The sequence below is a fragment of the Syngnathus scovelli genome, chromosome 13, assembly GCF_024217435.2.
Source record: "Syngnathus scovelli strain Florida chromosome 13, RoL_Ssco_1.2, whole genome shotgun sequence".
NCBI lineage: Eukaryota > Metazoa > Chordata > Actinopteri > Syngnathiformes > Syngnathidae > Syngnathus > Syngnathus scovelli.
The window spans coordinates 10,973,089-10,987,840 of NC_090859.1; the positions used below are offsets into that span (position 1 = coordinate 10,973,089).

The window sequence follows — 14,752 nt, forward strand, 5'->3', positions numbered from 1 at the left end:
ATGTTTAATTTTGAACACATTTTGAATTTTGTTCTTTTTGTTTTATTTGACCTAGAAAAAAAAAATGTTCTACGGTGGTCGAGGGGGTCCAAAATGCGGTGGCGCTGCAAACACATAGAACGCAGAAATGCTGCAAGCAAAAAGGCAAAGTTGCAAAACCAGACAAACACACAAAACAAATGCAAAACAAAAAGGCTTGCTGCTCATTTAAAGTCCAAAAACACTTTATTAAGAACGTCAATACACTAATTTCCAACATTCACTTTCTTTTTTTCTTCTTTTTACAGAATTATTTTCAGATATAAACATATTTTTTTTAGTTCAACTATAATACAGTCAGTGGGAGTAAAAACGAACCGGGTTGCTGCACAACAGCGAAGGAGCTCCCACCCAATGTTTGTTTTGAAACAATTGTTCCTGGTATGTTAACTTCAACTTGGTCTATGAGGTCCTTAAATAGAAAGAGCTTTGATCGTCTCTGTAACATACCGGATCCATGTGGTGCTGCGTTGCCAGAGTATTGTCTAATGTTTAGTCCCGTCCTTGGCGGCGTATAGTGCTCGTAACGTCTGTGCCACTTTGTTAGTCAGCTTTTGTCCGCTCGTTAAGGAGATTTTCTTATAAATAATGTCCGCCTCCTTAATATTGTCCAACCAAGGCACCTTTTTGCGACCGTCCCGTTTCTTGGCCACAACCCAGGGCCCTGAGTAAGTGCCGGACATCCAGTGTACGCTGTAGCCGCTTTTGGTCTTCTGTACCACCCTGGCGATCTGCGGCCTGTCTTTGTATTTGGGACAGCAGATGGCCACCACGTCCGTCACGTCCACGCTCTCGTTCATGTGGCCGTAGTCCTCGGCAGAGTCGTCGCCTCGTCGTGACTTCTGCTGTGGGTAAAAAGAAGCTGTCAAGACGCTGTTTGGCTTTTTATAAAGGGATTTTATAAAATATCTAAGATGTTTCTCTACCGCCGGGGGATCTTCATCCTCGCTCTCCTCATCCTCAGACTCGATCTGCGCCCTGTGATTGTTGTGGTTGTGGTTTCGGTATTTGGGGCCCTGGAGCAACGAGGTAATTGCTTTGTTTCTGGCGTTGGCGCTGGCCTCGCCCTCCTCTTCATCTTCCTCGCGGTCCAGGTGGTCCATCAGCACTTTGAACTATGACGAAAATAAAAGGTCATAACTAACCCCTGAAAAAATCTCCAAAACGTTGATTTAATGACTCGGTTGAACCGAAAGGGGATAATGAGTTCTCGGAAACAGAATTCTTACGTGTAAATACTGTTTGACGATAGACTTCCTGGTCTCGTAGCTGATGTCAGAGCTGGATAGACCGACCTTCAGGAATTCCAGAGTCTGGCGAGGATTGAAGTGCACCTTGGATTTCCTGTTCACCGTCTTGTCGTACACCTTGGCCGATTCCGTCGGTGAGTATTTCTGGATTTTGCTGTCAGATAAAAGCAAAATATTTTTCGAACTGGAGTACTGACAGTCAAAAACTTTCCATCTATAATATTGATTTAAATCAAATCATTCAAGCAAGACTACCATATAAGGTTTCGTGGAATATTCCAGTGCTGGCCTACCTGTCTGAGAAGCCGTATAAATTCTTGAGGTGTTGTTTGAGCATGAGCAGCAGTAGGATTCCCTGCGAAGCCAGGGAAAAGTCCAACAGAGGCTTCTGGTCCTCAGGTAGGCGGGCCATCACCACATCCTCGTCATCCATGTCGGAGTCAGATTGCGTGTGGAGCTTTTCCACCACCTCCTCCTCACTGCTGCTGCTGCTGCTGCTACTACTGCTGCTGCTGCTACTGGATTGGCTGCTGCTCTCCTCGCTGTCGTCAGAGCTGTCTCGCATCTTCCGAGGCTTGGCCTTCTTCTCCTTCTTCTTTTTTTTCTTCTTTATTTTCTTCGGCCTTGGAATTGGTCCTTTTCTTAAAGACTACACAGGGAGCAAAGTAGGGATAAAAATAAATTGAATAATCAGATTTTTTTATTTATTACGTCTAGACAAATTGATACTGCACGTGGAGCTGGGCAAAATCTTCTCACCTCTTTAAAAGACTGCAACAGGTTGCTGCCAGAAACTGACAGAGTGATGTCCACGTGGTGCATGATGAAAAGAGGCTCTTCCTGCGTCTGGTATGGGAAGCACGCCAAATTGTCCGCCACGAATAGCAGCAAGTTCACTTCGGCTCTCTGAAGAAGGCAAAGATTCAGCCATTCATCAATAACCCGACTAGCATTCCGATGACTATCTTCGACTTACGGAGCTGTCGTCAAACATGTTGAGCAGAGAAATGAGGAAGGCTCGCCGATGTTGGCGGTTCCCCCGGACCAAAGTGTACAGATGAGCGCAGAGGGCCGCGTCGGTGTCCTGGTGACGGAAGCCTCGGATGATCGCCTCTTTGGATCCGGCGATGGCCCGCTGGATCTGGTAGGACAACTTCAGCCCTGCTACGGCTTTCATCTGTCAGTTCATAAAACCCGCAGATAATCAAGGGAGAGCTACTCGTGTGTGGAGTTCAGAAGTTCTAGTATGTTTGAACAACGGTCTTCGTGAGAACACTTACATGAATAAAGCCTGAATACTTCTTGTCAATATCCACCAGTTGTTGATCAGACTTGTTCTTCATGGTTGGCTCCGGATCAGTTCCCATGGCAATTAAGTAGGGAACGCACTTAAAAGAAAAAAATTGTTGTTATAAAGAAATTTGTTTTTTTGTTTTTTTAAGATTAGGGATTTTTTTTTTTTTTTTATTTAACGTTTTGAACCATATAGCAAATTGTTAACAGGCAGGATTTTCTGCCAATAGAAGCGGGTTATGTTTTGAACAAAAAAAAAAAGTAGTACCTGCACAGGATGGATGAGGCCCTGACTGAGCGTCAACGTGATAACGCTGAGAGCAAAATGGCGGACTGTGGACTGCGCGTGCAGGAAGGAGTCCAACACTTGCTTCAGGTAGATCTGAATGATGGAGCTGCTCATACCCGACGAGATGTCGCCCATCTCTTTCAGATCTTCCTGTTTGGCCTTCTCCTTCCCTGAGTCAGCAAAAAACAAACATGATAAGGTGATGGAACGAAGAGGGAGAACACGTGAAGGATCGAGCCTTGAACTCACAGTCACGGTCGGCTTCCAGCATTCTCGAGTCCTCCTCCTGCAGATATGTCTGCATGTTTTTAAGCACCTGGACCTTCAAACTGACCAGACTGTGCTCGTCGGACAGAATGTTGTTGTAGAGAATCTTCACGTCCTGCGCGAACATTAGCTCCGGGTGCATGATGAACTGGAAGCCTTCAAGTGATAGAAATCATGTAAATGCTGAGGGGAAAACAAATAGAAGATGTGCTGACATACCTAAACCGATCAAGGCCTTGACTTGGACCACCTCATCTTTGTGCGAGGTAAAATACAAAAGAACTTCCAAGACTTTGTCCTTAATGAGGAGCTAGAACACAAAGAGTTGGAAAAGTTAATGATCAGTATTAAATAATCAAGGTGATGAATCCTACCTTATTGGTACCCTTGAACTCCTCTTGGTCAAAATCAAAGTGTCGACACAAAGCACCGACCGTGAATAGCGAGCGGAGAAGTGTGGGCTTGTTCGTCACCAAGGTGGGACTGTCGGGATCCTCCTGGTGCTGGGTCTTGAGTTTGGCCAAGGCGCCTAGAATTCGGGGAAGGAAAAAGCTGATTTGTGTTTTTATCTAACGGCAAGGTATGAGTTTCAAACTGAAGCGTCCCATCAAGGATGAAGGAGCGTGGTGGCCAAAGTAAAGGGAGAATGGACTTACCGTAGAAACGATTGAAACAAGCCCAAACAAACTTGTAGTTGTGTGTGACCTTGTTTACCACGGCACCGAGACAGCTTACGCAGTGCTGCACGACCTGAGAAGAAAACCGCACGATTGACATTACCACCATCTTCGCACGCACCACCAACGTCGCAAAATGAAACAAACCATCATTCCGTATTTGATAATCAACTTCATGAGGTCTTCTTCGATGGTGGTGAGGAAATTCTCGCTGGGATTGTCCATCAGAGGCACGACCAGCTCCAGGATCTTGGCCACGTTGCAAATCAACATCAAGTCATTCTGATTCTGCAACAGGATGGAGGCAGTTTGTTATTGTCGCCAGTAGAGGGCGCTGTGATACAAGAAATCAGCAGTTGCTCCTTACGTTGCCTTTAGTGTTCAGGTGGGGTTGCATGGTCATGGCGTGTTTGACCATCAGCTGCGGTCGGATCTTGCTGAATAAGTACAGCGTGGTGACGCACGCCACAAGGCGACCCGAGTTGCCGCCTTTGTCCTCACACTCTGAAACACACACATTATGAAATTGCTTGATGACTCTTATTTTTTTTATTTAAAGCACAAAAACAAATCCATTTCTCTATTCACCTCCAATGGAGTCTTCATATTTCACGATGTGCTCCACCAGATTGTCCACCAGTTGACTGCAGGCCTTCTTAGCTGGTTTGTAAGAAGCGGCTTCTTCTGATTTAAGAAGCTGGGAAGGAAAAAATGGCAGAAGACAAATAATTTAGCATAAATCACAGGTATGGATGATCAGATCTAATATAGCTTACATTCTGGAGAAGCTGCTCGAACCAATCGTAGCCGGAATCTTTACACGCCAGCACCTGTGGTCAAAGAGGAAATACAAGATCACACATTTGAATCAAAATAAAATTCTGCACGTAAATCAACTACACACCACGTCGGTGATGTTCAGGATTTTTCTAATCATGGCGTCTTTGTCATGACTGGGTGTTGGCGTGAACCAGATTTTCTGGAAGGTCTCATTCACCAGTTTCTGCAAAGATCAAATCATCTTATGTAAATAGAGGTAAATAAAAAAAAAAGCTTCTGAGACTGTTTTGACTCAAACAAACCTTAATCCCCTCCTCGTCGTTGACCCTTCGGATCATCTTGACGCACATCTCGGTGATCTTGTGGAAATCTGGCAGCTCCAGACAAATATCCCTCAGGATCTTGATGACTCTCTTCCTCACGCTGATGCCCGTGTCCTATTGAGATTAAAGGTTAAATTGTGAACATATCCTAAATTAAATTATGCCGCACACGGGTGTCAAATTTAAGTTACCAAAATCCTCTCGATGAGCATGTCGTAGTATTGCTCGATGAGTTCAGGGCGACTGAGCACGAAGCGTCCGACGAGCTCCACGGCGGCCTCGCGCACGCTGGTGGAGTTGTCCATGAGGCGGCCGTGAACGCCACGTTGCATGTCGGGCTGAAGGACAAAAAAAATTTAGATTTGTCAGTTTTTGAGAAAGACTTATGGATTTAATAATATGCGAGTGTCTCACCCTTGCGAGAATACTCGGATCCACCGCCACAACCTCGGACAAACACTTCATGGCTTTTGTTCTGACTGCGATGGCGCTCTCACCGAGCACTCTCAGGATCTACAACAAAGTAGCATCGCTTTTATCTTGACAGTTTAAATTTTAATTGATTGTACATCCAAAGAAATTAAACTTCAGATACCTTTTATTGTTAAAGTAACGCTATGTTCAGAATTGATCTAGTTTACAATGCATCTCGTGAAAACTCAAAAAGGGGGCGGGGCTAGTGATGTGAGGCTACATTTAAATATTGCTATTTTTATGCTACAACAGACATGACTACTTTACCTGTGATAAATAAACATCAAAACTCTGTGAGAACGGCCTCATAGAGGCGAGGTATTGGACAATCAAACAAGAGTCCCTGTAGTCAATTGCGTCCGAGCTGATCCTGAAATACAAATAAGACGGTTTAATCAAGGTGACTGAACGAGAAAGTCTTGTTATGATTTTTACCTGGTGTGAGAGTTTCTGATGATCTTGCGCAATAACTTTTTCCGCGATTCCGCCCGCTGCACAATCTCTTCCGTGGAGTCGACGTCGTTGACGGCAAATAAAGCTTTCGGGTCGTCGTCGTCGTCGTGCGACTTCATCGCCTTGTCCGCCTCGCTGGTGATGTCCCTGTACCACTGGGCGATGTAGAAATTCCTGGCAAACTGCGGGGAGGCGCGGTGCCAGCGGTGAGCATCGAGTTTTACGAGCTGAGCGCCAACGATTAACGAGAGAAATTAAAAGATGCTCACGACGAGAGCGGGATCGATTTCACTGCTCTCCTCTATGTAGCACAACAGGGCCCTCTGGAGTTGATGAGTCTCGTCGTTCCCGGGGAACTGCAAAGATGATGATTAGAGACTATTTATTTTAAATTTCAAACGCTTACGATCAACATTTAAGATTTTTTTTTTTTGTAGCCACTAATCTTCTACATTTATAATGTCTGATGTCATCTTTTTTTTTAATTAACCACAACTATAGAGCTACAAGACTTTTTTTTTTTTTTAAGTACCTCTTTAAGGATGCGGTCAATGGCCTTTTGGTCCATCTTGCTACTGACGGCATCTTTACGCAGACGAGAAGCGACAGTGCCGAGATAATCCAGCGACGCTACCCGCAGCGCCATCTCTGTCTGCTTGTTACTAAACTGGTGCACCTGGAGGATGATCAGATAAAAAAAAAATTAACATTAAAGGTTGTTTTCTCCAAAACGTGTGATTCAAACATCATCGCTTACCAAGAGGCGACCCAGCAAACTGAGCAGCAGTTCGGCAGCGGGCCACTCGGGTTTGTTGACAGTGGACAGGAGGTCATGGACAAAGTTTTCAAAGAGAGGCCTGAAGTCGTCCTCGCCCTGTTTACTGCCACATCTGATGCAACGGAGCATAAGCTCTTATCTTGCTACTCAACATCTAATTTACACTTGGATATAACGGACTTACTTCTTGAGGAACACTGACAGGAAGTTCTGAGCAGTCCTCATGGCGGTCTCATAGGAATTTGTGATGAGGACGTCTTTGTCCACCTGCAAAAAGCAAACAGATGGTGAGTACGATTAGGAATATTTGGATTAAATGACTTGATGATGCTTTGCGCTGCCCGCCTTCTTATTGTGCTCGTCGTCTCCGTCCTTTGAGGAGGGAAGCTGCACCACGCACTGGATGAGCTGAAGAACCAAGGCGGTGACCATCTGGATATGCTTGCTGCCTCCATCGCTGCTGTTTAATCTATCAGAAGAAGTCATTTAGAGGAGGGGCGCCCCATCACTCCAATCTCCTGAGGTTTACCTGAAGTTTCTCAAGTTGCGTTTACTGGATGGCAGCCTGGCCATAGAGTTGAAGATCTCTTCAAGAATGAGCTGCCTGTGCTTTCTGTAGCGGGAGAAAACCTGCAGAGGAGCAAAAAGGGGACATTTGATGGAAAATGATTTTGAAATGGCGTTGATGAAAGGTCACACTCACCGCCGTCACCAAATTGATGGCACACAACTGCAGCTCGCTGACGTTCTCCACGAAAAACGGCGTGATACCCAAGGTGGACACCTATGCAATGGCCAGACTGACAATCAGACACTTTTTTGTGTTTTAAGAAAAAACAGCCCAGCTGAAGAGTCTCACCTGGAGAATGGTGTTGTCGGTCAGCAGCTGGATCTCCACCAGCTCCGAAAGGTTGCTGATGATGTCACACACTTTGCCGTAGAGCTGCAGCACCGTCTTTTGCTTATGGCTGGAGTTTTTAACTTTCTTGCCTTTGGAATTATGCCCACCACCTTGGGTGCGAAAGTACAAATCCATCATCAAGGACCTTTGTGAAAAGAGCCAAAAGGGGTGATTGATGATTTCCTTACCTCCGTGGGGATCTAATCGGTAGGTGGGGTCGTACTGGGGGTACAAGGAGTTCTGCATGTGGTACTTGGTGTACTGCAACACCCGCTCGATGACGTCTTCGATGAAAACCACCTTGGGCACGCGCGGCGAGGTCATGATGTTGAGCGCCGTCAGGCAGGCGTCGGCCGACTTGGTCACCCGCTCCAAGATGAGGTCGCGCCACAGCCGCTCCTCGTCCATGGAGTCGTTACCCTTCCATACGACAAAGTGGAATTTTACCAAAAATTGTTTACTAATGAAATTACAATAATAACTTACATGGTTCATCAACGTGGACAGTTTGACACTGTCCTGAATGTTCTTCTCCAGGACGTTCATGAATTTCACCAATTTCTGAGATGAACACTGGAGAGGAGAAGCAAATACAAATCACGTGTTGTTTTCTTACATTTCAAGGAAAATAATGCACCTACCTTATAAAAGATGCCCATCTCTTTCATCTTGGCTGAATCGCTGCATAACTCGTTCAACTGGTGCTTTCCGAGCAGCAACTCCTCTGGTATTTCATCATCACCGTCGTCACCTGAGAAAGGCACGAGGAGCGTAGCTTGAGGGTGCACAAATATTTTGCTGTGGTTCTCAAATGAGTGCCAGGGTTTTTTTTTTTTTTTTTTTTGGTGTTCACTTTTTTTTTTTTTTAGTCAGGCTTATTTACCTGCGCCAGTTAGGTCCACGTCTTCAAGACTCTCCAAGATGTTGTCCACGCTGGCGACGAATCTCTTGAAAGTGGACGTGTCCATCAAATCTGCGGCATAAAAGTTAGACAACTGCACTTTGGGCATTTTCATCAGGATGCACAATTTATTTAGGAATGCTAAGGCCACCAAAAAATAGATAATTAATAATAATAAAAAAAACAGTAGTTCCAAAATGAAACAGAAAAATGTAAAAAAAAAAAATACTAACCCTCAGGTCGCATCTTTTCGTACGCCTTTCTCTCTTTATGTTTCTTCTTCAATTTTCTGGCCACTGAAAAAAAAAGGAACACAGTGAGCATCTAAAATGAACACACAAACAGAACATTTTGAGTGACTCACCGTCGCTTAAATTTGGCGGTGCCCCACCGTCGCTTTCCCCTGAGCTCCAGTCCTGTTGCCGCTGGCGACCTTTTTTAGACTCGCGCTTCCACGACTTGTTCTGATCTTTCCTTCTCTTTTTTTTCATCACTAAAACCCAGCAAAGACAATCGTGTTCTATACAACAATAATCATTTTCTGACTTGAGTATATGATTAAAATTTCCAGTGAGGGCCTTCCATTCATTTCCAGTGAAACACAACCTCAAAGGTAAGCAGAGCTGCAATGAGTTTTGGTGGATTACCTTCATCCTCCGAGTTGTCGTTGTCATCATCGCTTGCTTCCTTCTCTTCATCGGAGCGTTCGGTATACTTTGGGGATTTACTAATCATACTGTGCCGCCGCTTGACATCTGTAAGAAAAAAAAAAAAAAAATGCACATACTGTAGCCAAGTCCGTAAATGGTAGATCGTTATGTGCGGTCCTCCCCAAAAAAAATTCCTGGCAATTGTTACCTTTCGATTTGTGACTAGAAGACAAATTCCACAACTGGTCCGGTTCCTTGAGTTCCTTCTTGATGCTTTGTATGTCATCAACATTCAGCCTTTTCACTTTCACAACAGGTTTCGGGCCTTTGCTGAGGTTTTCGACCAGCGACTTCCTCTCCAGTACAACGCGAGGTTCTTTCCAGACATCGAGCAAGTCGCCCGAAACGGCGGGACACTTCTCCACGGTGTCCCGTTTCACTTTGGGTATGACAAAGTTCTTGAGCGCTCCTGAGTTTCCCCCCAGTAAGTAGGAAGGAAATTCAAATTCGCTGTTTTTTTTCACCTGGGAGGGTTCTTTACTTTCATCGCCGCCTTTCCTCTCTTTTTTATTTTGCGGGATCAAAAAATTGGATTTGTCTGTCCTTTCACGAGCGCTGAGGTCACTGAGGTGTCTGCTACCATCTTGCCTGATTTTGTGCTCCTTGTCTAGTTTGGCCGTCCCATCCGGAGACTGCTCATGTTTGTTGCTGTTACTCATGGCCGCTTTGTGTTTCCTGGCCTTGTCCTCCCTGACTCTTTCCTTACCTTCTCCCGTCACTCTTTCCCGAGCTTTCTCCCTATTGCGCTCCTTCTCCAGAGTTTTGTCCTTCTCCTTTAATTGGTCCTTCTCCTTATCCATCTCTTTATTTCGCTCTTTCTCCTTGAATCGCTCTTTCTCCTGTTTGAATCGATCCCTCTCCTTATCTTGCTCCTTCTCCCTGAATCGATTTTTCTCCTTATCCGCCTCCTTATTTCGCTCCTTCTCCTTTAACCGATCTTTCTGCCTATCTTGATCCTTATCTCGCTCTTTCTCTTTTAATCGAGTTTCATCCCTGTCTAGCTGCTTGTCCAGCTCTTTCTCCTTAGATCGAACTTTCTCCCTGATTCTGTCCTTTTCCTTTGGGCGATCTTTACCTTGATCCTTATCCCTGCCTCGATCTTTTTCACAATCTCTCACTCTGTCAACGTCTCTCTCCTTCTCCCGGTCTCGGACTCTATCCCCATCCATCTCCTTCTCTTTATCCTTATTTCTGTCTGTATCCTTTTGTCGAATTTTGATTTTATCTCTGATCTTATTCCTGTCTATCTCTTTTTCTTTCCCCACATCCGGGTCTTGGTCCCTCTCTTTTTCCCGACTCCAAACTTTTTCCGCGTCGTGATCTTTCGTCCTCTTCTTCTCCCTACCTTTGTCTTCGTTATAACAATCGGCGTTCCGGTCTGCTTTGTTGGAGGTTTTCAGGGAGTCAGGTTGACAGTGACCGTTGTCGTTCTTTTCCTCCCTGTGCCGAGACTCCGGGTCTCGATTCTGCTTGGGCCTCGGCGAGTCTCCGCACCATCCGTCGGCTCTGTGTTTGGATTCCCGCAGGCTTTCCTTCTTCTCCTTCAGACGGATATCCGGGTCGGACTTTGCGGAGTCATCGACGAGCTGTTTGCTAACAGTCAGTTGGCAGGTGTTATCTTTCTCCGCTTCCGTCTCGGAATCAGAACCCAGGACCTGCTTGGCCTCGAGCACCACGATGGGCTGCCGTAATCCTCGGCCGGCCTGCTGCAGATCAATGCTGACCATCAGAGCGGGACGACCGGAACCGTTGCTGGCCGCGTTCTTCTTCTTGGGTGTTATCTGGTTGCCGCCTTGTACAGCGAAACCGTCAGTCAGGTCCACTCCCGGTTCCTGAGGGTATGAGTCTTGCTTTCGTTTTTTCAGCGGTTTGTCTGCAAAATGACAAAATATTAAGAACTAGGCGTCAATGGCAATGAAGTAAAATATTCCGATACCTTTATCCTGGACCTCTTTGGACCATCGCTCTCTCTCGCTACCAGATTCACGTTCGGTCCTCTCGATCTCCGCCAAAGCCTCAATGTCGGCCTCGGCGTCATCCAGCAGCACCACCGCTGAGACGGCAGCGGTGGTCTCGTTTGGTTGAAACGGAACTTGCTGACAGTTTGGCGACTCCTCCGCGGGAAATTTGCACGGCGAGTCCTGGTTAGAGTTCAGGATGGTGTTTTTACTGTTCGTCAGGCACGCTTGCGGCGTCGCGTCCTTCCTGGGAGAATACACTTCGTACTGTTCTTTGTGTGCGTTCTTCACTCTGGACAGCTTTAACGTCAGCCTGGCAGAGTCTTTCACGGGGGTGCTCACTATGTCATACAAGGCATTTTTCTCCAGGTGCTCATCGGCCGCCTTGCTCCTTTGCTTCTGCTTCTTTTTTCGCTCCGTGGAGGAGAGCAGCATGTTGGGAGCCATGCTGGGGGGGACGTCGGAAGGAGGCGACTGCATAATGAGCAGAGATCTGGACCCTATTGATAAACAAGGAAATAATGGAGAGGTGGAAATTCTGGAAAAATATGCCTTATGATTGGATTGACTTCATTTATTTGTCCAATTGAATGATAATAATGTATTTATTGGGAGGTCAAGCAGTGTGTTGTGATGTCAAAGGTCACACTGTCTTTTGTCTACTTTGATGGTTTCTAGGGCAACATACATTTAGATGGTTCGTTCTCATCCGGGGAACACACAGATTGCGGTGACTTGACTGGAAACAAGGCGGCCATCATGGAGTGCTCATTTTCCTGTTAAAATTCAAAATGGTTAGTTTTTCTTTTACGTGTTTCAGCATTAATGTCAATAAAAGAGGCTTGGAAAATTATACTATTTAATTATTTGTAAATTACAAGAAAATTCAATAATAAATAAAAAAAATACACAATTTGATCTCAAAACACAACTTTGATTCCTGTTTTCTTTCAGGCTGGCTTTTATACTCTCTCATTAATTAATTGTTCTCCATTTTTTCTATACCTCATTCCCAAGTCTGTGCGCAATGTTGACATAGTCGTCATCCGAGCCTGCTTTGGCATGATGATTGGATGTGTTGCTCGATAGCTGTCCTGACACCTTGTGGTGAAGATTCCTAAGATTACCGCCAACTGAAACATAAAGTAAGTTTTAGTGATTGCTAGTTAGTGATTGAGCCATTGTGTCGATTTTTATGGAGGACGTGGGGGGGCACCTTGTTGCGTCTGCTGGTGTTGCGAGTAACTGGGAGGACTGTATTGCATGTAATCAGCAGGACTTTGAGGAGTATAGGGACTGGGGATGGGGCTGTTTGAATGCTGCTGCTGTGATATGAACCGGGCTCCGGACCCAGACTGTGGCGAGCTGAAGCATCTGTAAAATCAAATCATGTCATTTTAGTTCAAAAGAAAAGAGATGTATATTGTGGCATATCCGCTATTGTGTTTTCTTACCCAGAAGTCCTCTGCGTCACTGGGGACTGCTGATAATTTGGTGCTGGGCTCCTGTGGACCTGGTTTGGAGAAATCTTATATTGTTGTACTGCTGGTTGCTGGATTACACCTGAGAGAAATAGAGGGAGGGGGTTATTGAGAATAGCTTACAAAAAATAAATTTATCTAAGATGTCTTTGGCTGCCATACTTTTGTCCCGGAATATTTTGGGGTTTCTGGACAGCAGAGCTTGTAGGAGCACAGGCATGTCACCTTCGGGCTCATCGTTCCCCAAGTTGTCCTTCAGCTCTCTGTAAAGTAAACAAAAAGGAAGATGATGGTCACACAATGAAGACGGTCTACAATTGTGATTTCTGATCAGGGAAGAGATTTGGTCCCACCACCCGCATGGTCATCCCATCCACAAACCAATAATACCAGATACTCACATGTGTTCCGTGGACACCTGGTTGAGGCCGTGGGCCAGCTGAGTTACCAGGTTGTCGTCGCGGCACACCAACAGGCTGTTGACCTCTTCGGAGATTCGTCCATTGTACAGCAGACTCTTGGCAGTGGTGGCAGGGAGAGGTGAAGGTAGTGGAAGTTGGTTCAACACTGAGGTGAGGGAAGGGGGGCGGGGGTGAGACGACAAACCAAAATTATTTATAAAAAGATGCTCATTAAATGCCACTTTGGAAAGAGACGGAAGCCGACTTACGGTCCGTGAGGCTTGCAATTCCGGCGAGAGTAGTGATGGGAACATGAGGCATATCACCATTCATACTGAAGATAAGGTCAAAATGCTGCTCGATATCACCAAGGGGCTTCCCGTTCCTCACATCTCCAAAATGCTAGGGTTAAAAAAAAGAGCATTGATATTTTTTAGAATTTTTAAGAAGGCGACAACGAATCAAAAATATAAAATTATGGACTGGTGGTACATATGTATTCTATATTGATATGTGGGGTAATAAAAGACAAGTGTACGTAGTGACTTCAGAAACACCCTGTGTTATTAAAGTGTAATAACAATAATTATTACTACTTTGTGTTATTTCTACGTGTAACAGTGTGTAGAGGCCTTCCAAGCTAGCCTGCTTGGTAACTTGGATATCTGGCCCAGAAGGTGCTGCTATCATAAGCGTTTTCATCCTTCTGTATGCTCCATTGGGTAGTCTTCCACAAAATATAAACTTAGAGGAACCTGGTAGCGCGTATAATACGGTAATAAGCGTAAAGTGAAGGATTTTGCCTTAGTGTCTCGAGTTAGCTTAGCATGTCCGTGCTAACAACAAAACAAGAAAGGATGGCCAATCCACCAAACCATGTCTCAATTCCTGTCTTTTGTTACGCCGTCACACTGAGGCTTTTTCCGGGGGACGCTCCGAGCACGCATTGGCGACAGTATCTCACCTTAACGCCGCTTGACAGTGCGTAACGAGTTGTTTATTGTGACTTAAATGTCGTAGTGGACGTATAATATAAGCGGTGCCCGAAAAAGTAAGTCGGTTAGCCGACTAGCAACATCCTGGAGCTGTAGCTTGGCTAGCTGGCTAGGTCTAGCCCGTAAGTTGCATCCCCCCCAGGCACCGGATCGGAACCAGCTAGCCGCTTTAGCCCTGCAAATCTCGGCCAGGCTCGGGTGGGTGTCTCGGGGTTTTCACCTCGCTTGCTCGGCAGTGGCCTTTCAACGTCGCATCTCCACCTCCCTCACAAAACCTGGCGTCTCTCGCCAGAGGAGGAAGCGTAACCCCGACCCGACCACTAGGGAGGAAACGTTGAAGGGGGTACAAAAGCACAAAATCACCGTCCGGGAGCTTCTCCCGTCTAGCTGTGTCGGAGAGCGACCGTCCAAAGGGCCGCCTGGTGTACACGATGAGGCGGCCTCCACGGGGTGGCGATGGAGCCCTTGTATGTGAAAAGATTTAAATCCGCTCTTATTTATCTCGGGATGTGATGAGAAAGAAGTGGCTCCGTTGGAGGAGGAGGAGGTGGTAGTGGTGGTGGTGGTGGTGGTGGCGGCGGAGGGGGAGGAGCAGCAGCAGTCGGATGGCAGCTGGAGAGAGGAGACTCTAGCTCCCTCTCCGTCCCGCCGTCCGAACAGTTCCTCTGGGACCGGGAGGGGTGGTGGATCAGGGGGACGCGGGGACCACGGAAACCCCCACTCTCATCCACCACCGCCGCCGCTTGGAGACACATCAGGGACGACAGCCTGACAGAAAGACA

The 14,752-nt window shown here is 46.1% G+C and overlaps 1 protein-coding gene across 4 annotated transcripts; it reads right to left on the minus strand.

Annotated features, from left to right (window-relative positions):
• Positions 1–206: 206 nt before the first annotated feature.
• LOC125979631 (nipped-B-like protein B) lies at positions 207–14,566 on the minus strand. 4 transcript variants are annotated; one of them, XM_049738048.2, is made up of 47 exons: positions 14,334–14,566; positions 13,245–13,377; positions 12,976–13,141; positions 12,737–12,837; positions 12,548–12,656; positions 12,310–12,467; positions 12,099–12,226; positions 11,782–11,869; positions 11,072–11,593; positions 9,284–11,008; positions 9,073–9,180; positions 8,790–8,918; positions 8,659–8,721; positions 8,408–8,497; positions 8,166–8,275; positions 8,011–8,097; positions 7,713–7,944; positions 7,483–7,634; positions 7,327–7,407; positions 7,153–7,253; positions 6,969–7,092; positions 6,808–6,890; positions 6,603–6,735; positions 6,378–6,521; positions 6,115–6,201; positions 5,828–6,027; positions 5,660–5,762; positions 5,333–5,431; positions 5,110–5,256; positions 4,898–5,032; positions 4,720–4,818; positions 4,592–4,645; positions 4,404–4,512; positions 4,183–4,319; positions 3,963–4,103; positions 3,795–3,888; positions 3,513–3,667; positions 3,358–3,448; positions 3,121–3,294; positions 2,851–3,041; positions 2,570–2,677; positions 2,266–2,466; positions 2,049–2,195; positions 1,583–1,938; positions 1,269–1,443; positions 966–1,154; positions 207–884 (listed from the first exon to the last, which is right to left on the minus strand). In XM_049738048.2, exons 2-47 carry the CDS (start codon positions 13,306–13,308, stop codon positions 525–527), a joined length of 8,250 nt encoding a protein of 2,749 aa, XP_049594005.1. In that variant the 5' UTR covers positions 13,309–13,377; positions 14,334–14,566; the 3' UTR covers positions 207–524. The 4 variants fall into 4 exon arrangements, with proteins under 4 accessions (XP_049594005.1, XP_049594007.1, XP_049594004.1 ...); XM_049738050.2 differs by having other exon boundaries at positions 207–881; positions 14,191–14,484; XM_049738047.2 differs by having other exon boundaries at positions 14,191–14,484.
• Positions 14,567–14,752: the final 186 nt, after the last annotated feature.

What these genes read in the sequence shown, in the direction of transcription:
- LOC125979631 (XM_049738048.2), bottom strand. Translation starts at nt 13,308, where the DNA reads ATGAATGGTGATATGCCTCATGTTCCCATCACTACTCTCGCCGGAATT. An exon ending in CGACAACTCGGAGGATGAAG is followed by an intron (nt 8,919 to 9,072) that starts GTAATCCACCAA and finishes GCTGGGTTTTAG; the next exon opens with TGATGAAAAAAAAGAGAAGG. An exon ending in TGCTCATCGAGAGGATTTTG is followed by an intron (nt 5,033 to 5,109) that starts GTAACTTAAATT and finishes TAATCTCAATAG; the next exon opens with GACACGGGCATCAGCGTGAG.